A 25772-nucleotide genomic window follows, 5' to 3' on the forward strand; every position below is an offset into this window, starting at 1 on the left:
GCCTGGTATATACCATGTATGTTTTGGATTTAGATTTCTTACTACATTCGTAGTATCCAATCCATTATTGGGTCAGTATTGCTTTTGAAATGTGGGATGTGCATATCTCATACAAGACTGGGGGGCTTGATCTGAATGTGTTTTAGCCCAGTGGTTCCCAAACTGTGGGTCGGCAGGGTGGCTGCGGGGTCCCCCCACATTGTTTTCACTGCATACCTTAGAGAGCTGTTTTATAACTTGTCAGAAATGTCCAGATCAACTAGCCCATGTCAGCTAACATTTTTTTATTTAGGTTTTTTAGCCCATATATATTGTTGTCAATTTTAATCACTCAAATATCACATGAATACACATTAGACATGCCAAAATGTATAGAATTGCAAGAAAATTTGTTTTTTAAAAGTGAACAGTTTGTGTACTGAACAGTGCTTGTGCCCATAGAAATAGACGTGGGGGCGCGGGATGTTCCACAATGCTGGAAGGGGGGCCCCCGAGTTAAAAAGTTTGTGAACCCCTGCTTCAGCCAACGCCTGACTTTTTATTGTCATGCCATCATGTATTGCACAGTTGCCTGGTCACTAGATCTGTATGCACAATTAGCTTTGACCAGGGTACTGTCACAACCTACTTTGTCCTTCAGTGTCACATGTCGGTTTTATAGAGAATGATACAGGCCTGCAGTGGCCAAAAGTCCATATTGGCATGGGCAGAGCTGTTGAGGGCTTCCACTATTTTAATGGAGGCAACTAGGTGGGACATCCAACTTCATTGGCTGATCCCTCCTGGTGACCCCTGTTGGAGTCATGTCCAACTGTGTCATCAGGAGGGATTAGCCAATTGTGAAGAAGTAAATTGACTACTTCAAAATGGAGTAGTCAATTTATATAATGGCACAGATACAAAGATGAGTCATCTATCTATCTCTATGGTCTGTCTCTCTCTCTCTCTCTCTCTCTCCCACAGAGTTTGGCATGAGGGAAGACCTGCGCAAGATAGAAGTGGTGGGTGTGTCCAGTCGGGAGCTCTATGTCAAATGTGAGTCTCTCTGTAAATCCCAACCCACTCCCTCGCCCCTACCAACTCACTCGGAGGGTCCTTCATTGAACCATGTTGCTGACAAAACTCAGAGCGTGACTTCCAGAGAGTGGCGAGGGGATCAATAAACCCATCAACTTCGGGACACACTCCTGACTTGAATGATGGTCCACTTTTAAATAATAAATCGAGTATGATATTCAAATGAACTAACCCCCCCTGTTGTTTTACAAGATTTAGACCTCAGTAACAGTTAAACATTTAATTTGGGAGGTATTTAACAGTGGAGGCTGCTGAGGGGAGGACGACTCATAATAATGTCCGGAATGGAGTGGTATCAAACACAGTTTCCATGTTTTTCCACCCAAGGTGGAAAAATAAATTATATTATTGGGACCTTAAGTTTTTCCTGACCAGACCCTGTGACCTGACCTGGAAGAACTCTGGGCAATAGTTACAGACTACAATAAGCATCTTTTCCACACTGACTAATTAAACAGACAGGACAGTAGACGGAAGGATGGACAGAACTATGGATATATACTGAATTTAAATATAAACATGTAAAGTGTTGGTCCCATGTTTCATGAGCTGAAATAAAAGATCCCAGAAATGTTCCATATGAACAAAAAGCTTATTTCTGTCAGATTTTGTGCACAAATTTGTTTACATCCCTTTTAGTGAGCATTTCTCTTTTGCCAAGATAATCCATCCATTGCCACAGATGTCTCAAGTTGTGAGAGAGAGTGCAATTGCCATGCTGCCTTCAGGAATCTCCACCAAAGCTGTTGCCAGAGAATTGAATGTTCATTTCTCTACTGTAAGCTATCTCCAGCATCATTTTAGCGAATTTGGCAGTACGTCCAACCAGCCTCACAACCGCAGACCACGTGTAACCACGCCAAACCCAGGACCTCAACATCTGGCTTCTTCACCTGCGGGATCGTCTGAGACCAGCCACCCGAACAACTGATGAAACTGAGGAGTATTTCTGTAATAAAGCCCTTTTGTGGGGAAGAACAAATTCTGATTGGCTGGGCTTATGCCCTCACAGGTCCACTCAAGGCTGCGCGCCTGCCCAGACATGTGAAATCCATAGATTAGGGCCTAATTTATTTATTTCAATTGACTGATTTCCTTATATGAACTGTAACTCAGTAAAATCTTTGAAATTGTTGCATGTTGCATTTATATATTTGTTCAGTATTTGTATATATCCATACTAGTCCAAAGTTTGGACACACCTACTCATTCCAGGGTTTTTATTTATTTTTACTATTTTCTACAATGTAGAATAATAGTGAAGACATCAAAACTATGAAATAACACATGGAATCATGTAGTAACCAAAAAATATATTTGGTGAAAGACCAAGTCCATATTATGGCAAGAACAACTCAAATAAGCAAAGAGAAACGACAGTCCATCATTATTTTAAGACATGAAGGTCTGTCAATCCGGAACATTTCAAAAACCCTCAAGCGCTATGATGAAACTGGCTCTCATGAGGACCGCCACAGGAAAGGAAGACCCAGAGTTACCTCTGCTGCAGAGGATAAGTTCATTCGAGTTACCAGCCTCAGAAATTGCAGCCCAAATAAATGCTTCACAGAGATCAAGTAACACACATCTCAACATCAACTTTTCAGAGGAGACTGGGTGAATCATGCCTTTTATGGTCAAATTGCTACAAAGAAACCACTACTAAAGGACACCAATAATAAGAAGAGACTTGCTTGGGCCAAGAAACACGAGCAATGAACATTAGACCGGTGGAGTCCAAATTTTAGGTTTTTGGTTCCAACCACCGTGTCTTTGTGAGACGCAGAGTAGGTGAACGGATGATCTCCGCATGTGTGGTTCCCACCGTGAAACATGAGGAAGAGGTGTGATGGTGTGGGAGTGCTTTGCTGATGACACTGTCTGTGATTTATTTAAAATTCAAAGCACACTTAACCAGCACAGCGATATGCCATCCCATCTGGTTTGCGCTTAGTGGGACTATCATTTGTTTTTCAACAGGACAATGACCCAACACACCTCCAGGCTGTGTAAGGGCTATTTGACCAAGAAGGAGAGTGATGGAGTGCTGTATCAGATCACTTGGCCTCCACAATCACCCAACCTCAACCCAATTGAGATGGTTTGGGATGAGTTGGATCGCAGAGTGAAGGAAAAGCAGCCAACAAGTGCTCAGCATATGTGGGAACTCCTTCAAGACTGTTGGAAAAGCATTCCAGATGAAGCTGGTTGAGAGAATGCCAAGAGTGTGCAAAGCTGTCATCAAGGCAAAGGGTGGCTACTTTGAAGAATCTCAAATATAAAATATATTTTGATCTGTTTAACACTTTTTTTCTTGGTTACTACATGATTCCATACGTGTTATTTCATAGTTTTGATGTCTTCACTATTATTCTACAATGTATAAAATAGTAAAAAAAATAAATGGAATGAGTAGCAAACTTTTGACTGGTACTGTATGTATGTATTTGCATATTCACCAATCTCCAAGAGCATATTGATTAGTCTGCCCACTGTTGTGGTGTAACTGTCCAGGTGTGAACCTTCAGGTTAAGTCTGGCCTCTTTATGAAGCTCCTACCGGACTATGAGCACATGAACTACAAGCACTGTATATACTGCTGCACAGGCCTGACCTAACTTTCTCGACACGCGTGTGCTAGTGTGTGACTGACTCCCATACGGACTTGTTTTATGTTGTTGCAGCCGGTTGTGACTTATACCATTTGTTTACTGACCGTGTGATGTGGTTTTGAAGTGAATGCACTTTGCTCCTTACCTTAACTGGGACATCTGACTACTAGAACTGGTACTGAAAAAAATCACTGTATTTGTGATGTGTGCATTTAGCATGCTAGTGTCGTGTCTTTGGGTCACCATTAAACTGAAGACATGTTTATCAAAATAACTCCCTGTAATTATTATCACGCGATTAAACTGATTAATCGTTTAACTATAATTAACTCGGAGATCGGGGCACCAAGGAAAATATTCACATTACAAAGTTATAATTTTCCTAATATAACTTTCCTATATTATAACATTATATATTATATTATAGTATAGGCCGATTATCTTCTGGTTTAAATGGTGTATTTTACCTCGCGTCCAGTCTCATTCCAAACGTCGTAAATTGTTGTATCTGCACGAATCCAGCCTTTACTAAAATCATCCATACATCAATTGTCTTAAAATCATTTATTTACTAAACTAAGTAATTCACAGAAAGCATACAAACAGTAATTATCGTCACAAAGAATTGGTAGAGTAATGTGCCCTAGTGGGCTAAACAGACATGGCTGGTGTCTTGTTAAACAATGGGTCATAAAAGGTCAGCTGAGGAGGCACACAGAGTTCATTAATATTAACAATTGATATGCTAATCATTTGCACATGAACGCTCACTCATTCGGGAACAATTGCAATCAATATATATTTACGCTCAGTGTGTCGTCGGGATCCTTGTTGGAGAGTCGTTCTGTTGGAGAGTTTTCTCTCTCTCTCTCTCTCTCTCTCTCTCTCTCTCTCTCTCTCTCTCTCTCTCGGTTAGAATGGATCTTTCAAAGCGACATTCATTAATGTCGTCATAGAATGGATGTTTTGTCGGTCTTCGCGTTCAATGATATAATTTCTAGCTGCAGACTATTAATTAATATCAAAGACTTGTTCTTATTCTGTCGGTATCGATAGTCTAAAAGTTAACCACGTGGTATAGTTAACTTTCAGTAGAGGAATTGGATGGTCAAACCTATTGGCCAACTCGTAATGGAGTGGAGGCCTGGTCTGAAGAAAGTAAATCAGGGTGGGGTTTTATAGTGAACATAGAACAGGCTTGTCACATGACGCCTGGTCCTGTCTGTGTCCCTGGGGGCGTGCCGATGACTGATTTAATCTTTGAACATAAATACATTCTATCACATTAACATCAGTACACAGCATCTCAATGTATTATTAAATAGCTTTATCCTTATTAATACATTCTATACAACCATTTGGATGCAAGTCCCATCGCTGAGGCTATTATATAAACAGTTTTATGGTAATATGGCTATATTGTCTCTTCTGAGTATCACAAAATTGTACCAAGCGGACCAGTTCGTAGCTGGATTCTTCACCAATCTTCCATACCTTCTCCAGAACATAAATGTCGTTCGGTTCCCCAATTCTGTGAGTTGGAAGAATTTCCTGTGTCTCTCTATGGGCCATGTGCCAAGAGATTCTCCTCTGGAATTTTACCACCCCTTCACACAGGGCCTGGGTGGGGGGAGGTAGGTTGGGGGAGGGGGTCAAGGGGGAGGGGGTCAACTGTCCTCCCTGTACTCAAAGAGGGCAACGTCATGACACTAGTCAACATGGTTAGTCTTTGGTGACAGCTCCCTGTTTAATATGTCTACATCATGCAATCTTTTGGAACAATGGAAACCATGCCCTTGATATAGCTTCATGTGTCACCCGTCTTCTCATGTGAGTACAATAACAATGTGTCCCCTCTGCCATATCTGCTGTCCATGAGTTAAGGCCAGACCTCGACTATGGTGTGTTGAGTTGTCATCAGTTTCTCAGTCCAAATTCTGTTATCTATTGCTGTGATACCCTGTGATTGAACTGTTCACCACTTAGTGTTTAACCCTTTGTTGCACTGTTGTGTTGCAGTGCTGCACCCATACAGACACATCCTGGGTCTTTGGCAGCCTGACATAGGGCCGTACGGAGGGCTGCTCAACGTGGTGGTATGTAATCAGTACACACACACTATTGTGTTCCTTCTTTGTCACGTTAAAAAAAAAGTGTATTTTAAATTGTTCAGCCCACCTGGTTGTAAAAATGAGTCTTTTTCCATCAAAACATTTTATTTGTGTTAGGTGGTGATCACTCTTTCCTTTTTTTCTCTCCCTTTACTTCTGTACTACACCCATCCCTCTCCAGGTTGACGGGCTCTTCATCCTTGGCTGGATGTACCTGCCCCCCCACGACCCTCGGGTCGAGGATCCCATGAGGCGGCGGCCACTCTTCCGCATCCACATGTTGGAGAGCAACAAGGCAGCAGTGGAGTGTATGTACGGACACAAGGGCCCTCACAAGGGGGACGTCCAAGTGAGTCCATTTTCTTCTTTTGTGCTTTGAATGGGCGTAAAACCAACGTTGGTGATTTATTGTACAGCCACCTGCAGTTCTTTTTAGAGGGGAAATCTGCAGTTGGCAAAAATCTGAGGCATAGGCCTGGAGAAATGTAACCACTCTTAAATTCATGAGCTATTGATGCAAGGACAATATCCACAATATCAAAATTATGGTATTAACCATATTTTGAGTCTATATGGTGTTTATGTTTACAAACATTTGAGTTAAACAAGCTGATATTTTGGGTTCTGATGGGGTTTGACAGTTGAATTTAGCTTACAAGAAATGTCTAAGTTCTATTTTAATCAATTAGTATATACTGTATCATTAATTTATAAGTCAAAAAATGGATGTAGCAACTAATGTTTGCTCAGGAGTATAATTTGACTGATCTGCTGACCTGGATGGCATTCTTTGAACCAGCAAGTCCCACCCAGTTGACTACTTTAAAATGTTGCATGTCTTTTGTCACAAGTTTTTGTTGCTATAGCTTTTCTAACTTTGTAGTGCCCATAAGAGGGACTGTTAGGTGAGACAGACAACACAAGGGATGACGTGGTGGAAACTGATTCATCGATAATAAGGGAAATAATGATGCGCTTATTGTGCTTAAATAGTCATAATCATCACTGATGTTATCCTTTTGTAATGTGTAAGCCGGTGCACTCACTGTGTGGTGAAGTAGTCCCCTGTCTCCCATGGCTTTGATGATAAAAACTGGGATGTCTTCTCTTATTTTCAGACTGGGAAGAAGGACGAGTTCTCGACCAAGTGCAACCAGACAGACCATCACCGCATGCCAGGGGGGAGGCAGGAGGTGAGGAGGAGAGAACGATCTCTTGTAACTTCGCAACAGTTTGTATATTGTTCTCACATGGCTGAGGCAACTCTGATTGATTGATTAATTAATTAATTTGACAACTACAATCACATATTTGTATAGCACTTTTCCAAAAACATTTAACCTCAAAGCTATCATACTGAAAGTGTTCCAATTGTCTAAGATTTGTGTTGAAATAAGTCATTCAGCAGATGGTAAATAATGCTCAAGCAGGCAAGAGTGACTGCTTTGCATTGTAACAGGATATATACTGTGATGACAGTTGATTTCAATAGGGGATTGGGGCGAATCGGTAAGTGGGCATGACCGTGGGTTTTTGATGTTCTGTTGGCAGGAGTTTCGGACGTGGCTTGAGGAGGAGTGGGGCAGGACACTGGAGGACATCTTCCATGAGCACATGCAGGAGCTCATACTCATGAAGTTCATCTACACAAGCCAATACGAGTAGGTTTTCCTTATGACATAGTCCAGGGGTTCCCAAAATTGGGTCAGGGGTGTGTGCAGGTACTGCAGGGGGTCCGTGGCCAGATCTCGTTCTCTCTCGTGTGTGTATGTGTGTGTGTGCTACCGTTCAAAAGTTTGGGGTCACTTAGAAATGTCCTTGTTTTTGAATGAAGCAACAAAAAAAATGTCCACTAAAATCATATCAAATTGATCAGAAATACAGTGTAGACATTGTTAATGTTGTAAATTACTATTGTAGCTGGAAAAGGCTGATTTTTAATGGAATATCTACATAGGTGTACAGAGGCCCATTATCAGCAACCATCACTCTTGTGTTCCGATGGTACGTTGTGTTAGCTAATCCAAGTTTATCATTTTAAAACGCTAATTGATCATTAGAATACCCTTTTGCAATTATGTTAGCACAGCTGAAAACTGTTGTTCTGATTTAAAGAAGAAATAAAACTGGCCTTCTATAGACTAGTTGAGTATCTGGAGCATCAGCATTTGTGGGTTCGATTACAGGCTCAAAATGGCCAGAAACAAATAACTTTCTTCTGAAACTCGTCAGTCTATTCTTGTTCTGAGAAATGAAGGCTATTCCATGCGAGAAATTTCCAAGAAACTGAAGATCTCGTACAACGCTGTGTACTACTCCCTTCACAGAACAGCGCAAACTGGCTCTAACCAGAATAGAAAGAGGAGTGGGAGGCCCCGGTGCACAACTGAGCAAGAGAACAAGTATATTAGAGTGTCTAGTTTGAGAAACAGACGCCTCACAAGTCCTCAACTGGCAGCTTCATTAAATAGTACCCGCAAAACACCAGTCTCAATGTCAACAGTGAAGAGGCGACTCCGGGATGCTGACCTTCTAGGTAGAGTTCCTCTGTCCAGTGTCTGTGTTCTTTTGCCCATCTTAATCTTTTCTTTTTATTGGCCAGTCTGAGATATGGCTTTTTCTTTGCAACTCTGCCTAGAAGGCCAGCATCAAAAAATATCCAGTACGGATTTAACCGTACAGCTGTTTTAGTAACTGCATAAAAAAAATTGAACTTTTTCCAAAGAATTGCTGTTTTTACCACTCCCCCAACAAGTCAGACAACCTTTAGCGTATTAAATCTTCCTCTACTTCTCTGCTATTCAAATCTGGAATCAGAACAGAATTATTTTACAGCTGTTTGTAGGAGTTTATTGACGAAAATAAGCTAGCTAATGTCAACTAACAGCTTTCTCATGTCTCATCATTGAGCAGCCTAAACGGTGCCATTGCTATGCATACTAACAAAAACTTAAAGGGTATGGCATCTTGTTCGACTTCTTTACTATTTAAATCTGGAATCAGAAAATAATTATATTATTACTAATAAAGCGGTACAGCTGTTTTAGTAACCGCATCACCAAATTTAGCTGACTTCCCACTGTTGAATTAACTGCCATGGAACTTTTCAGAACCTTCAAATTATAACAATGGGGGAGCACATAAGACTTATTATGCTACACAGCTTACTCCAACCCACTAAACTAGCCTACCACTGCTTGTAGTTATCTTTTATCTTTAGTACTGGTCTGTAGGCTAAAATTCTGTGCTCGCTGCCTACTAGAACCAAGAAATGTTCTAACATTTCTTGACTATAACCCAGAAGTAGGATTGGAGACGACGTTCTTTTGATTTCAAACATTCTTTGTGCACAACACATTCACAACTCCCATTTGACTGAAAATGTCAATTTATTCATATTCCATATCTTATCTTTGCATTCATCTCTTCATCCATTAGGTGTTTCATCCTATGTCCTTACTTTATCTCTGCCTTTATTTATACTGTATATCCTAGTTATTGATCTATCCATCCAGTCATAACTTTCTTTTAACAGCTTTATCATTTGATTAAGAAATAAATGTATGGTTGAAGAGAGGTTACTATTAGAGGTCTTCTTGGATCCTGAAATTGAGATCTGAACTGAGTTGGATCTGTGAAATTCCCATCCGACACTGACAGGACCCGGCCATTTCTTTTAAAATCATTACCCGATTCAGAGCCGAGGTGGACCAGATCAGACCCAAAATTTGTCCTAGATGAGGGAGAATCGGATCCAAATTGGGTTGGGTCTGAAATATTAAAAATGAAGCTTTATTGATGTGCAAGCCAGCAGAATTGTTTTGAATTGTCTGGCAGGCAGTGAACGTTTACATTTCACATGCATTTTCTGTTGTAGGCCTATCTAAAATAATTTAGTTGTGGTCTACACTAGGAGATGGATCAGGGGTAAGGCCCTGCTATAGACTAGTGTACTCTCCAGGAGGTGTACTTTTACATCAAGCTGCCTCACGCTACAGAAACAGGAGATGGGGCCACGCCCTATGATCCACTACTTACACTACAGCTTAGTATTTTATTAGCTTCCCCAATTATACCCTCTTCCTGGGGTCCAAACAGGAAACAAACCACAACAAATAAAATACTTAATATACACAACACTACTACATAATACAATACATATAAATAAAAATGTCTCTCTTCACAGTCCCCATTGTGCCATGAAGTGCTCTTTTATCTGGTTTTTGAATCTGGTTTTATTGCTAGCTTGAGTTACCTGGGATGGCAGAGAGTTCCATGTTGTCATGGCTCTATTTAATGCTGTGCGTTTCCCAGCCTCTGTTTTGGACCTGTCATAAATTACATCCCTAATTGAAAATGTCGACACAAGAAGAAGGGAAGGGGTGTGTGGCGAAGACTCACTATAGGCGCATCTCTCTCCAGAATGTGCTCTCTGTCTTCCGCTAATTCGTGGGCATCATTGTGTGAATTATTTGCCCTTTGTTTGTTCATGTATTTTTTTTTAATAGGATATTTTGCTTCAGCACGCGTAGAAGTACCTATCCTGTGCGCAAATGTAGACCTATAAAAGTTCCTATATGTGGATGACTGAGCCTAGTATTTCTGAGCTGCGGAACTTCTCAAAGTATTTTTTTCATCACCTCACACTGAAAGTCAGAGTGTTTTACATCCATTGCGAATGACAATAGTTCCTCATTGTATTTGAAAAATCACCCCAACCCTCTCCCCACTGGGCAAAAACTGTTTGAATCAACCCAAAAAAATCTACAGGGCATTTGCAAAGTATTCAGACCCCTTGACTTTTTCCACATTTTGTTACGTTACAGCCTTATTCTAAAATTTATACAAATATTTTTTTTCCCTCATCAATCTACACACAATACCCCATAATGACAAAGTGAAAACAGGTTTTTAGAAATGTTTGCTACTTTATTAAGAATAAAAAACAGATTCCTTATTTACATAAGTATTCAGACCCTTTGCTATGAGACTTGAAATTGAGCTCGGGTGCATCCAGTTTCCATTGATCATCCTTGAGTTGTTTCTACAGCTTGATTGGAGACCACCTGTGGTAAATTCAACTGATTGGACATGATTTGGAATGGCACACACCTGTATGTGTATATAAAGTCCCACAGTTGAGTGTATGTCAGAGCAAAAACCAAGTCATGAGGTCGAAGGAATTGTCCATAGAGATCCGAGATAGTATTGTGTCGAGGCACTGGGGAAGAGAAGTGTAGCAAAACATTTCTGCAGCATTGAAGGTCCCAAGAACACAGTGACCTCCATCATTCTTAAATGGAAGAAGTTTGTAACCACCAAGACTTCCTAGAGCTGGCCTCCCGGCCAAACTGAGTAATCAGTGGAGAAGAGCCTTGGTCAGGGAGGTGACCAAGAACCCGATGGTCACTCTGACAGAGCTCTAGATTTCCTCTGTGGAGATGGGAGCACCTTCCAGAAGGACATCCATCTCTGCAGCACTCCACCAATCAGGCCTTTATGGTAGAGTAGCCGGACGGATGCCACTCATCAATAAAAGGCACATGACAGCCCGCTTGTAATTTGCCAGAAGGCACCTAAAGACTCTGACCCATGAGAAACAAGATTATCTGGTCAGTTGAAACCAAGATTGAACTATTTGGCCTGAATGCCAAGCGTCATGTCTGGAGGAAACCTGGCACCATCCTTATGGGGAAGCATGGTGGTGGCAGCATCATGCTGTGGGGATGCTTTTCAGCAGCAGGGACTGGGAGACTAGTCAGGATGGAAGGAAAGAGTGCTCAGGGCCTCAGACTGAGGTGAAGGTTCAGCTTCCAAAAGGACAATGACCCTAAGAACACAGCCAAGACAACAAAAGAGTGACTTCGGGACAAGTCTCTGAATGTCCTTGAGTGGCCCAGCCAGAGCCCGGACTTGAACCCAATCAAACATCTCTGGGGAGACACCTGAAAATAGCTGTGCAGTGACGCTCCCCATCCAATCTGACAAAGCTTGAGAGGATCTGCAGAGGAGAATGGGAGAAACTCCCCAAATACAGGTGTGCCAAGCTTGTAACGTCATACCCAAGAAGACTCGACGCTGTAATTGCTGCCAAAGGTGCTTCAACAAAGTACTGAGTAAAGGGTCTGAATACTTACAGTACCAGCCAAAACTTTGGACACCCCTACTCATTCAAGGGTTTTTCTTTATTTTTACAATTTTCTACAGTGTAGAATAAGTGAAGACATCAAAACTATGAAATAACACATAGGGAATCATGTAGTAACCAAAAAAGTGTTAAACAAATCAAAATATATTTTATATTTGAGATTCTTCATAGACTTTGCCTTTGACAGCTTTGCACACTCTTGCACACTCTTGGCATTCTCTTAACCAGCTTCACCTGGAATGCTTTTCCAACAGTCTTGAAGGAGTTCCCACATATGCTGAGCACTTGTTGGCTGCTTTTCCTTCACTCTGCAGTCCAACTCATCCCAAACCATCTCAATTGGGTTGAGATCGGGTGATTGTGGAGGCCAGGTCATCTGATGCAGCACTCCATCACTCGCCTTCTTGGTCAAATATCCTGTACACAGCCTGGGGGTCATTGTCCTGTTGAAAAACAAATGATAGTCGTACTAAGCGTAAACCAGATGGGATGGCGTATCGCTGCAGAATGCTGTGGTAGCCATGCTGGTTAAGTGTGCCTTGAATTTTAAATATATCACTGACAGTGTCACCAGTAAAGCACCATCACACCACATCCTCTTATCTTCTGCAGCAGAGGTAACTCTGGGTCTTCCTTTCCTGTTGCGGTCCTCATGATCCAGTTTCATCGTAGCGTTTGTTGGTTTTTGCAACTGCACTTGAAGAAACTTTCAAAGGTCTTAAAATTTTTCAGATTGACTGACCTTCATGTCTTTGCTAATTTCAAATCAAATTTTATTTTTCCCATACAACCTTACAGTAAAATGCTAACTTACAAGCCCTTAACCAACAATTCAGTTAAGAAAAATAAGTGTTAAGTAAAAAATAGATTTAGTAAAAAAAATAACAAACAAAAGTAACAGATAATTAAAGAGCAGCAGTAAAATAATAATAGCGAGGCTATATTCAGGGGGTACCGATACAGAGTCAGTGTGCGGGGGCACCGGTTAGTCGAGGTAATTGAGGTAATATCTGAGCTGTTCTTGCCATAATATGGACTTGGTCTTTTACCAAATAGGGCTATCTTCTGTATACCACCCCTACTTTGTCACAGCACAACTGATTGGCTCAAACGCATTAAGAAGGAAAGAAATTCCACAAATTAACTTCTAACAAGGCACACCTGTTAATTGAAATGCATTCCAGGTGACTACCTCAAAGCTGGTTGAGAGAATGCCAAGAGTGTGCCAAACTGTCATCGAGGCAAAGCGTGGCTACTTTAAAGAATTTCAAATATAAAATATATTTTAGATTTTTGTATCACTTTTTTTGGTTACCATGTGTGTTATTTCATAGTTTTCAGTGCTAGACGCGTCACTACAGACCCTGGTTCGATCCGGGACTGTATATCAACCGGTCGGGATCGGGAGTCTCTTAGGGCAGCTCACAATTGTCCCAACATCGTCCGGGTTATGGGAGGGTTTGGCCTGGGTAGGCCGTCATTGTAAAATAAGAATTTGTTCTTAACTGACATGCCTAGTTAAATAGAGTTCGGCGAGTCTGTTGTGCGGCACACATGAGGTGATGAAGTTACACTTGAATGCAATTCAATACTAAATGTTTGCCATAAGATATCTTATGTCTTTCTGCCAGAAGTCAAAGATCTCTGGATGGGTTGTCTGTACAACTGCCATTTTTCCCTGTGGTTCCTACTAGCGTTCTTCTCCCCTTTGCTCCATGTACATGTCGCTCTTCCTTCAGAAAAGCAGGCATCACAACTTTGTTCATTTGCACAATTCACTTTCGCTTGTAAATGTCCACAGTCCACATAACATTTTCCGACAAGATAGAACTACTGCAATCTACTGCAGAGATAGCCTGCAAAGTTCTGTCATACATTTCCAGGTCTGTGCCCAAACAATTCGAGCTTCTACTTCTAAAAATCCACCTTTCCAGAAACAAGTCTCTCACCGTTGCCCCTTGTTATATACCACCTTTTGCCCCCAGCTGTGCCCTGGACACCATATGTGAATTGATTGCCCCCCATCTATCTTCAGAGCTTGTACTGTTAGGTGACCTAAACTGGGACATGCTTAACACTACAATCTAAGCTAGATGTCCTCAATCTCACACAAATAATCAATGAACCTACCAGGTACAACCCCAAATCTGTAAACACGGGCACCCTCATAGATATCATCCTGACCAACCTGCCCTCTAAATACACCTCTGCTGTCTTCAACTAGGATCTCAGCGATCACTGCCTCATTGCCTGCGTCCGTAATGGGTCTGCAGTCAAACGACCACCCCTCATCACTGTCAAACGCTCTCTAAAACACTTCAGCGAGCTGGCCTTTCTAATCGACCTGGCCCGGGTATCTTGGAAGGATATTGACGTCATTCCGTCAGTAGAGGATGCCTGGTTATTCTTTAAAAGTGCTTTTCTCACCATCTTAAATAAGCATGCCCCATTCAAAGAATTTAGAACCAGGAACAGATATAGCCCTTGGTTCACTCCAGACCTGACTGCCCTTGACCAGCACAAAAAGATCCTGTGGCGTATTGCATTAGCATCGAATAGCCCCCACGATAGGCAACTTTTCAGGGAAGTTAGGAACCAATATACACAGGCAGTTAGGAAAGCTAAAGCTAGTTTTTTCAAACAGAAATTTGCATCCTGTAGCACAAACTCAAAAAAGTTCTGGGACACTGTAAAGTCCATGGAGAATAAGAGCGCCTCCTCCCAGCTGCCCACTGCACTGAGGCTAGGAAACACTGTCACCACCGATAAATCCAATATAATAGAGCATTTCAATAAGCATTTTTCTACGGCTGGCCATGCTTTCCACCTGGCTACCCCTACCCCGGTCAACAGCCCTGCACCCCCCACAGAAACTTGCCCAAGCCTCCCCCATTTCTCCTTCACCCAAATCCAGATAGCTGATGTTCTGGAAGAGTTGCAAAATCTGGACCCCAACAAATCAGCTGGGCTAGACAATCTGGACCCTCTTTTTAAAATTATCCGCAGCAATTGTTGCAACCCCTATTACTAGCCTGTTCAACCTCTCTTTCGTATCATCTGAGATCCCCAAAGATTGGAAAGCTGCCGCGGTCATCCCCCTCTTTAAAGGGGGAGACACTCCAGATCCAAACTATTAAATACCTATATCTCTCCTACCCTGGCTTTCTAAGGTCTTCGAAAGCCAAGTTAACAAACAGATCACCGACCATTTCGAATCCCACCGTACCTTCTCAGCTATGCAATCTGGTTTCAGAGCTGGTCATGGGTGCACCTCAGATACGCTCAAGGTCCTAAACGATATCTTAACCGCCATCGATAAGAAACAATACTGTGCAGCCATATTCATTGACCTGGCCAAGGCTTTCGACTCTGTCAATCACCACATCCTCATCGGCAGACTCAATAGCCTTGGTTTCTCAAATGATTGCCTCACCTGGTTCACCAACTACTTCTCTGATAAAGTTCAGTATGTCAAATCGGAGGGCCTCTTGTCCGGACCTCTGGCAGTCTCTATGGGGGTGCCACAGGGTTCAATTCTTGGGCCGACTCTCTTCTCTGTATACATCAATGATGTCGCTCTTGCTACTGGTGAGTCTCTGATCCACCTCTACGCAGACGACACCATTCTGTATACATCTGGCCCTTCTTTGGACACTGTGTTAACAACCCTCCAGACGAGCTTCAATGCCATACAACTCTCCTTCCGTGGCCTCCAACTGCTCTTAAATACAAGTAAAACTAAATGCTTGCTCTTCAACTGATCGCTGCCTGCACCTGCCCACCCGTCCAGCATCACTACTCTGGACGGTTCTGACTTAGAATAGGTAGACAACTACAAATACCTAGGTGTCTGGTTAGACTGTAACCTCTCCTTCCAGACTCACATCAAACATCTCCAATCCAAAGTTAAATCTAGAATTGGCTTCCTATTTCGCAACAAAGCATCCTTCACTCATGCTGCCAAACATACCCTCGTAAAACTGACTATCCTACCAATTCTTGACTTCGGCGATGTCATTTACAAAATAGCCTCCAACACTCGACTCAGCAAATTGGATGCAGTCTATCACAGTGCCATCCGTTTTGTCACCAAAGCCCCATATACTACCCACCACTGCGACCTGTATGCTGTCGTTGGCTGGCCCTCGCTTCATATTCATCACTGGTCACCATAGCAGCACCCACCCGTAGCACGCATTCCAGCAGGTATATTTCACTGGTCACCCATAAAGCCAATTCTTCCTTTGGCCGCCTTTCCTTCCAGTTCTCTGCTGCCAATGACTGGAACAAATTGCAAAAATCACTGAAGCTGGAAACTCATATCTCCCTCACTAACTTTAAGCATCAGCAGTCAGAGCAGCTCACATATCATTGCACCTGTACATAGCCCATCTGTAAATAGCCGATCCAACTACATCATCCCCCATATTGTTATTTATTATTTTGCTCCTTTGCACCCCAGTATCTCTACTTGCACATTCATCTTCTGCACATCTATCACCCCAGTGTTTAATTGCTAAATTGTAATTACTTCGCCACTACAGCCTATTTACTGCCTTACCACCCTAATCTTACCTCATTTGCACACACTGTATATAGATTTTTTCTATTGTGTTATTGACTGTAGGTTTGTTTATTCCATGTGTAACTCTGTGTTGTTGTTTTTGCCGCACTGCTTTGCTTTATCTTGGCCAGATCGCAGTTATAAATGAGAACTTGTTTTCAACTGGCCTACCTGGTTAAATAAAGGTGAAATAAATACAACTCACAGAAAATAATATTTGGTAGCTACTAGCTATGCTTGTATAACTTTGGATTTGCTTGTCTTTGCAATTTATTTTTTCATTTTTGCTCGTTAGCATTTAGCTAGCAGCGTCTATGTGATTTCGCTATTAGTTGTGCAAATTTTGTTAGCAGTCTGCTAATAGAGGCCCAATGGGCTTTTCTTTCATTTTTAGCGCCCCCTTGTGTGCCATGCCAGTAATACTGTAAATCCCAGAAAATAAGAGAAGGAAGGTACACTATATATACAAAGTATGTGGACACCCATTCAAATGAGTGGATTTGGCTATTTCAGTTACACCCATTACTGACAGGTGTATAAAATCTAGCATACAGTTATGCCATCTCCATAGACAAATATTTTCAGTAGAATGGCCTTAATGAAGAGCTCAGTGACTTTCAACGTCGGACCATAATAGGATGCCACCTTTCCAACAAGTCAGTCTGTCAAATTTCTGCCCTGCTAGAGCTGCCCCCGTCAACTGTAAGTGCTATTATTGTGAAGTGGAAACATTTAGGAGCAACAACGGCTCAGCCATGAAGTGGTAGGCCACACAAGCTCACAGCACAGGACCGCCGAAGCACGTAGCTCGTACAAATCATCAGTTTTCGGTTGCAACACTCACTACCGAGTTCCAAACTGCCTCTGGAAGCAACGTCAGCACAATAACTGTTAGTCGGGAGCTTCATGAAATGGGTTTCCATGGCCGAACAGCCGCACACAAGCCTAAGATCGCCATGCGCAATGCCAAGCGTCGGCTGGAGTGGTGTAAAGCTCACCGCCATTGGACTCTGGAGCAGTGGAAATGCGTTCTCTGGAGTGATGAATCGCGCTTCACCATCTGGCCGTCTGACGGACGAATTTGGGTTTGGTGGATGCCAGGAGAATTCTACCTGCACTAATGCATAGTGCCAACTGTAAAGTTTGGTGGAGGAGGAATAATGGTCTGAGGCTGTTTGTCACGGTTCCGGATAGGCCCCTTAGTTCCAGTGAAGGGAAATCTTAACGCTACAGCATACAATGACATTCTAGACGATTCTGTGATTCCTACTTTGTGGCAACAGTTTGGGGAAGGCTCTTTCCTGTTTCAGCATGACAATGCCCCTGTGCACAAAGCGAGGTCCATACAGAAATGGTTTGTCGAGATCGGTGTGGAAGAACTTGACTGGCCTGCACAGAGCCCTGACCTCAACCTCATTGAACACCTTAGGGGTGAATTGGATCGCCGACTGCGAGCCAGGCTTAATCGCCCAACATCAGTGCCCGACTTAATGCTAATGCTCTTGTCGCTGAATGGAAGCAAGTCCCCGCCGCAATGTTCCAACATCTAGTGAAAAGCCTTCCAGAAGACTGGAGACTGTTATAGCAGCAAAGGGGGGACCAACTCCATATTAATACCAATGATTTTGGAATGAGATATTTGACGAGCCCATGACTATGAAAATCTGGATACCGCCCAAGTCAAGTGATGATGTGGAAAACTGATTGTGTTTGCAAAAAGTAATCAATGTAAAGGCATTTAGACTTTTTTTTCACAAAACTTTTAACCTAATTCCAATGACATGGTGACATTTTGTTGTTGATTGACAACTCAACCGAATGTAAATCCAAACTAGACGTTGAACTGACGTCTGAGCCCAGTGGGTCCTTCTCGATAGGCCTAAGTAACCACCGTGCTTCAGTGTGAAATAGCAACATATTGCTGATCCCATATCTCCAGTGGGAATGTCATACAATAGGCTATCTGAACATTTACAGTTATGTCTGTTCAGAGCTCATTGGCGCGGGAAACGGTGAGGGCCCAGTTGAAACAATGTTGCAAGTTTGCTATAGCGAAAGCTACCTAAAGACCAAGAGAGGTTGACAGGCAGAGGAGAGCGTAATGCTTTTGACTGAACCAACCGCCATGCGTAGCAAATGTGATTTAAAGAGGATATTTAAGATTATTTTCATCAGGATGTTGTCTTCAAATATAATTTTGGATCTGGTCAATATTTCACATATTTTCCGACAAATCCGAGGTCCGTGGCCGCCGAGCGTGATCCAACCCGGGATCCGAGGGTCAACTGCAGAATTTTGGATCCGACCTGTTCATATATAGTGGGGAGAACAAGTATTTGATACACTGCCGATTTTGCAGGTTTTCCTACTTACAAAGCATGTAAAGGTCTGTAATTTTTATTTCCTGACAGTAACTGCCTGACGTACCGGCGGATCTACCTCCCTCCACGACTGCCCTCTGATCTGTTGCAGCCGGGCCTGTTCAAAGGCACCTACGGCAGCCACGGCCTGGAGATCATCATGCTCAGCTTCCATGGGCCTCGCGCCAGGGCCACCAAGCTCACCGTGAGTCCCCCACCTACACCGCACCCCGGCTGGGCTCCCACCCCCACTGGCCCCTAATGTTTGGAAAACCAAATCAAATGTTATTGGTCACATACACGTTTAGCAGATGTTATTTCGGGTGTAGTGAAATGCTTGTGTTTGTAGCTCCATCAGTGCAGTAATATCTAACAATTTACAACAATACACACAAACCTAAAAGTAAAAGAATGGAATTAAGGGATATATAAATATTAGGATGAGCAATGTCAGAGTGACAGACTAAAATACAGTAGAATAGAATACATTATATACATATGAGATGAGTAAAGAAAAAATATGTTAACATTATTAAAGTGACTAGTGTTCCATTATTAAAGTGACCAGTGATTTCAAGTCTATGTATATGGGGCAGCAGCTTCTAAGGTGCAGGGTTACGTAACCAGGTGGAAGCCAGCCGCCTAGTAATGGCTATTTAACAGTCTGATGGCCTTGAGATTGAAAAACAGCTTCTGTCTCTCGATCCCAACTTTGATGCACCTGTACTGACCTCGCCTTCTGGATGATAGTGGGGTGAACAGGCAGTGGCTCGGGTGGTTGTTGTCTTTGATGATCTTTTTGGCCTTCCTGTGACATCGGGTCCTGTAGGGAAGGTCAAAGGTAGTTTGCCGCCGGTGATGCATTGAACAAACCGCACCACCCTCTGGAGAGCTCTGCGGTTGCTGTACCAGGCAGTGATGCCCGACAGATGCTCACAATTGTGCATCTGTAAAAGTTTGTCTGGGTTTTGGGTGACAAGCCAAATTTCTTCAGCCTCCTGAGGTTGAAGAGGCACTGTTGCGCCTTCAGCACCACACTGTCTGTGTGAATGGACCATTTCAGTTTGTCTGTGATGTGTACGCCGAGGAACTTAAAACTTTCCACCTTCACTACTGTCCCTTCGATGTGGATAGGGAGGTGCTCCCTCTGCTGTTTCCTGAAGTCCCCGATCAGCTCCTTTGTTTTGTCGACATTGAGTGAGGTTATTTTCCTGGCACCACACTCCCAGGGCCCTCATCTCCTCCCTGTAGGCTGTCTCATCATTGTTGGTAATCAGGCCTACTACTGTTGTGTCGTGAAAACAAACGTCCTTAGTACCGATGTTTGGGTAGTACCTCTTCCATTTCAAAACTTTTTCCCCCTACTGAACATGCCCCTGTCCTTTCTCCTCCCTCCCAGGGGGACCCCAACGTTCCAGCAGGCCAGCTAACGCTCGATGTGGACCTGAATCGGCCTGTGCACCTTCCGGACCTCGAGCACCAGCGCAGTGTGGAGGAGCTGTCTCGCCTGGTGCTGGGGGTGCATGAGGAGGCGCAGCAGGAGGCGCAGAGCCCAGATGTGGCCCCCCAGGGGGTTGCTGCTGGAGATGGGGCTGTGGCCCCCCAGGGGGCTGCTGCTGCAAAGGGGGCTGTGGATGGTGGCGAGGCAGAGGGTCTGGAGTTGGCTATGGAAGCCCAATCAGAGAGCCCCCAGCCTGGGCCCAGTAGCAGCAGCAGCAGTGCTTCCTCGGAGGCCCAGCCCTTTGTCCTGCCTCTGGGGGTCATGGCCCGCAACGAGGTGTACCCCCGTACCTGCAAAATGTGGTGAGTCCATCAATCTCACACATGTTCAAGTTGTATTGCAAATGTCCTCGTATAGCCAAGAGGGCCTGTGAAATCTAGCTGTATAGCAGAGTGAGAAGAGATACTCACACATGCATGTACACTTGTAATAGAATATAATGGTCATTTAGCAGACTCCTTCATCCAAATGGACTTAAAGTTAATGCATGTATTCAGTATATGTTGCCCATGTGGGAGTCAGACCCACACAACTCAAGTGTTACAAGCACAACACTCCGGCCATCTGAAACATTGGATCGCAACATGTAGGCTACGCAACAGGGTATCTTGATAGATTTTTTTCTTCATCGATTTCAGTTTCTACGGGACAGGCCTGATTGCCGGCCACGGCTTCACGAGCCCGGAGCGCACGCCTGGCCTCTTTATCCTGTTTGATGAGGACCGCTTCGGCTTCATTTGGCTGGAGCTCAAGTCTTTTAGCCTATACAGCCGCCTGACCGACCAGCTGGCCCACGCCTATGCCCCCAACATGGAACGCTTTGAGGCTATGCTGCGCAACATGCAGTCCTGGACATCCTGATGGGGCAGACCCACACGTCTCATACAAACACATTTACTTAGGCCCCTACACACACCCCGATGTGTTGACTGCACCTGGAATACCTCTAGGCCCCAAGTTTGTAAACTATAAGTAATGCCCATAGTTTTTTCCTGATTAGGTCATGTGGTTAGGAAAAACTCTTGGCCCTAATTATCACTGTTATGTATGTATATTTACCCTCTGTAGACCCCGAAAACACAACACGATATTTACCCTCACCGATCCCTGTAGAATCACTACTGTATGCACACACAGCTTTACAACCCAACCACCTCGACTGGACAGAAACAACCTTTAGTCCCCCTAGGCACCTAAAAGTCCACCTAGCCTATCGGAGGGAAATGTGGAGATAGTACCATATCGCTTATTATCTAATTGTCTCTCCCTGTCCAATGTTTCCCCTCTGCTTACCTCCACGTGACCTCAGTATCTTTACTGCTAAGGCATGTCCACAGGTCATATGATATGACACTAAGGCTGCGTTTACACAGGCAGCCCTATTCTGATATTTTTCCCACTAATTAGTCTTTTGACCAATTTGATCTTTTCACATCAGATCTTTTTCACAGCTAATCTGAGTGGTCAAAATACCAATTAGTAGCTGCCTGTGTAAACCCAGCCAAAGGCTTCCTCAAAAGCTTCTTATTTATTTTTAAACCAAAGAAGAGGATTTGATGACGTTTCATCCCACAAACTCTGGAACAAAGTATCCGTGCCTCTATGACTGCATTTTTAGCCAAATTCTTTTGCTTTTTTTCACTCATTGATCTTTGGACCACTCAGATCAGTTTTGAAAAAGATCTGATGGGATTGGTCAAAAGACCAATTATTGAAAACAAATCAGAATTGGACTCCCTGTGTAAATGCAGCCCATGAGTTCTAACTATATACCATGTCTGCATTGCCTAGGGATTTCCTATTCATTCTACTAAAGCTATTATTGTGTAACTATTTGAATGCCTCATGTTTGGATGCATGCAGCATTTAATTTGTTTAATGCCACCTGTCTCTAATTATCTTATTCACAATCCGATTAAATGCTTTTGGTTTGCTGTATATTGCTTATAGTTTGGTGCACAGATGGCATTATGGAATTGGAAAAGACTGCATCTCAGGCACTTTCACTTTTTTCGTCACTCGGTCAAGGAAAATATACTGTAACTATGTTAATATTACACAATGGGGCATGTGCATATAAGAAATTATTACTTTTTATTTGCAAAATACTTCTGATGGATAGTATGTAGTAAAATGGAAATGTTGAATGAATGGAGATTTGAAAACTGCGTCTTTGGTACAAGCTTATGCTGTACTGTAGCTGTACCAGCCATTCCTAGTTGGACTGATAGCATTGTCCTTTGGATGCTTTTAATAACAGGGTGTTATAAAGATATTGCAACATCCTCTATAATAATGACCGTTTGCGAAACATTGCACAACACAAAATGTAATTCAAGGTACTCTCATACTTTACATTATTTACATTGTGAAAAATGTGTGTTTGTCTTGCATTAGCCAACAGTGGTGCCCAGGTGGTCTCCTATTGCAAGTGCACTTTTCTAGGCAGGTCAGTGGATGGTTGTCTCTCAACTCCTCTATGGGTCCCTTTCTTTGACTCCTTTCCTTCATGACCACAAATGGCTTGAAGGACCAGGAGGGTTTTTCCACTATATGGCTTTCACCAGTCTTGTCCTGTCACCTGACATGTCAGTGATCATGGAGGGTAGGACATAAGGAAAATAAGCTAGTGGGCAGTATTGAGACAGTCACTATCTCATGGGAGGCTTCATTCAAAGCAGTACTTTTGTATTAGACTACAGCTTTACTAGCATTAGCAAAAAACTAACTCTATAGAGAGTAAATAAGTAATATATATTAATGAAAGGAAACTATTTAAGTATGTTTGATGTTTTTATTTTTGGGACAACTGTAGACATTTTTTAATCATTGCTTGTTGATTTGTGTTTTGTAAGCACATCGCTCATCTGTTTGTAAGTAACGCTTCTGTACACCGCTGTTTAAATGAATCACATTTGAGTCTTGCGCTTTGTAAATTGCCAATCCCAGTGGCACGACTCCGCTGGAAACTGTTTGACCTGTTGAACTGCTCTTAATCTGATTTCAGGGAGCTTTGCAGCCTACGTGCTCTTTCTCTTCTCAATAAAAAAAAAAAGAAACACAGTTTTCCTCTCTTTTTCCACACAATAATGCTGCAATTTTCCATTTAAAATAAGCGCACACATTTGCTCATTCTGCCTCTTGGATCTAAAAGCACTTTCAAAACTGTTAGTGCAATCTGGGACGTCCCTACCTTAAACCCTGACCTTAACCCTTACCCTTGACTTGGGCAGGAGCTCACTGGAGCTGAGTACCTGCACCTCAAATGTTCTACTGCTTGAGCTCCTGTTCCTCTTATAGAATATTATCTCAAAGTATTGTGGAGCTCCTGCACCGAAATATAAAGCCAAAATGAGTACCGGAACTTATCAGTCCAAGTCAAGTACTGCCCTTACTAACCTTAACCAACTTCAACGGGGTGAGACGTCCCAAGGATTCCGGATAGCATTCTAAAGCCTGTCGCATGCTTACCAGTCAAAACAGTTTGGTGTTTGGTAGGTTTATTTTACCTGAGGGAAGCCCAAGTTATGCCCCCTTGTCTGTAGTTGGTCAACTGGACAGACACTGGACAGAGGAACTCTGCCTAGAAGGCCAGCATCCCAGATTCGCCTCTTCACTGTTGACGTTGAGACTGGTGTTTTGCATGTACTATTTAATGAAGCTGCCAGTTGAGGACTTGTGAGGCGTCTGTTTCTCAAACTAGACACTGTAATGTACTTGTTCTCTTGCTCAGTTGTGCACCGGGGCCTCCCACTCCTCTTTCTATTCTGGTTAGAGACCGTTTGCGCTGTTCTGTGAAGGGACTAGTACACAGCGTTGTACGAGATCTTCAGTTTCTTGGCAATTTCTCTCATGGAATAGCCTTCATTTCTCAGAATAAGAATAGGCTGACGAGTTTCAGAAGAAAGTTATTTGTTTCTGGCCATTTTGAGCTTGTAATCGAACCCACAAATGCTGATGCTCCAGATACTCAACTAGTCTAAAGAAGGGCAGTTTTATTGCTTCTTTAATCAGGACAAATGTTTTCAGCTGTGGTAATGATCAATTAGCCTTTTAAAATGATAAACTTGGATTAGCTATTAGTGCCATTGGAACACAGGCGTGATGGTTGCTGATAATGGGCCTTTGTACGCCTATGTAGATATTCCATAAAAAAATCAACCGTTTCCAGCTACAATAGCCATTACAACATTTAACAATATCTACACTGTATTTCTGATCAATTTTATGTTATTTTAATGGACAAAAAAATTGCTTTTCTTCCAAAAACAAGGACATTTCTAAGTGACCCCAAACTTTTGAACGTCAGTGTATATTGTAGCTTTTTTCTAGTTTTTAAAGTGAAGGTATTTTAAGGGAGTTTGCAAGCACAGAAGTACCCATGCCAAATAGCCAAATGGTTTTGGGGATGGCCAGTAAAAGTTAACATTGATCCACTTAGGCAAAAAGGACAATGTCTGAGTTGAATTCAATAAGAGAAAATATGCTAAATGTAGTTGAAAATAAAGAGAAGGGAGAGCCAGAAAAGTAATGTTTGGGAAAGATTTTAAATGTTAAAACACGATGATAGCAGTGCTTATGTTATGTGTGATTGTGAGGCGCTATACAAATTAGACAGTCACAAGAAGGGGATTTCAAATAGATCTATGGTACGTCAAGAGAACTGTACCCTGCTGTTCTGATGGGTTGAATGGAAACTTAAATCTGGTCACTGACTGTAGGTCTATAACCTCTCCAGTGGAGGCTGGTGGGAGGAGCTATAGGAGGAGGGGCTCATTGTAATGGCTTGAAGGGAATAAATGGAATGGAGTCAAATGTGGTTTCCATATCTTTGAGTTTTATACCGTCCCAAAAATTCCATTCCAGCCATTACTATAGCTCCTCCCACCAGCCTCCTCTCTCATGTAATGTTAAAGACTAACTCATGCAGAATTAAGCATTTCTTGCAGTAAAAGTACACACCAAATGTACATTTTGACTCGAGAACAGGAGTAGAGAGATGTCTTTCTTTCAGCATCTTGAAAGAATGTTAATGCACATTTAGGGACCATCTGTAGAGGTGCTATTATATCAGCATCATAAAAGCTGATCGTATTTCAACCACGTTAAATATGCATCCAAGCCAAACTGAAATCTTATCAGAAACATGTTGGGTAGTTTTCACAGCTTACAACTGGTCAAACTGCTTTTTGAAAATTTTTCTCAGAAAATCTTATCCATTAGTTTATTTTTTTCATAGCATTTTCTTCCGGGTCCCAAAACTTCTTTGCTCCGCTTACAAAGCAAAGAAAATTTTACGGATGTTCTATAATTTATGACACTATTCTGGTGAGCAAGGGTTTATTTAGTCCTTTATTTAGTCCTTTATTTAGTCCTTTAGTCCTTTATTTAGGGCAACA

At 42.6% G+C, this 25772-nt stretch overlaps 1 protein-coding gene across 1 annotated transcript in view; it reads left to right on the forward strand.

The window, feature by feature from the left end:
* LOC115197352 (F-box only protein 31) overlaps positions 1–23436 on the forward strand; it is a 24539-nt gene extending 1103 nt beyond the window's left edge. Inside the window, exons 2-9 of the mRNA XM_029758774.1 lie at positions 964–1035; positions 5709–5785; positions 5982–6149; positions 6919–6993; positions 7352–7461; positions 18924–19077; positions 20272–20675; positions 21012–23436. Of these exons, the coding sequence (XP_029614634.1) occupies positions 964–1035; positions 5709–5785; positions 5982–6149; positions 6919–6993; positions 7352–7461; positions 18924–19077; positions 20272–20675; positions 21012–21234 (1283 nt within the window). The 3' untranslated portion in view covers positions 21235–23436. The remainder of the gene's footprint in view (positions 1–963; positions 1036–5708; positions 5786–5981; positions 6150–6918; positions 6994–7351; positions 7462–18923; positions 19078–20271; positions 20676–21011) is intronic.
* Positions 23437–25772: the final 2336 nt, after the last annotated feature.

Source organism: Salmo trutta, chromosome 7, assembly GCF_901001165.1.
Source record: "Salmo trutta chromosome 7, fSalTru1.1, whole genome shotgun sequence".
Taxonomy (NCBI): domain Eukaryota; kingdom Metazoa; phylum Chordata; class Actinopteri; order Salmoniformes; family Salmonidae; genus Salmo; species Salmo trutta.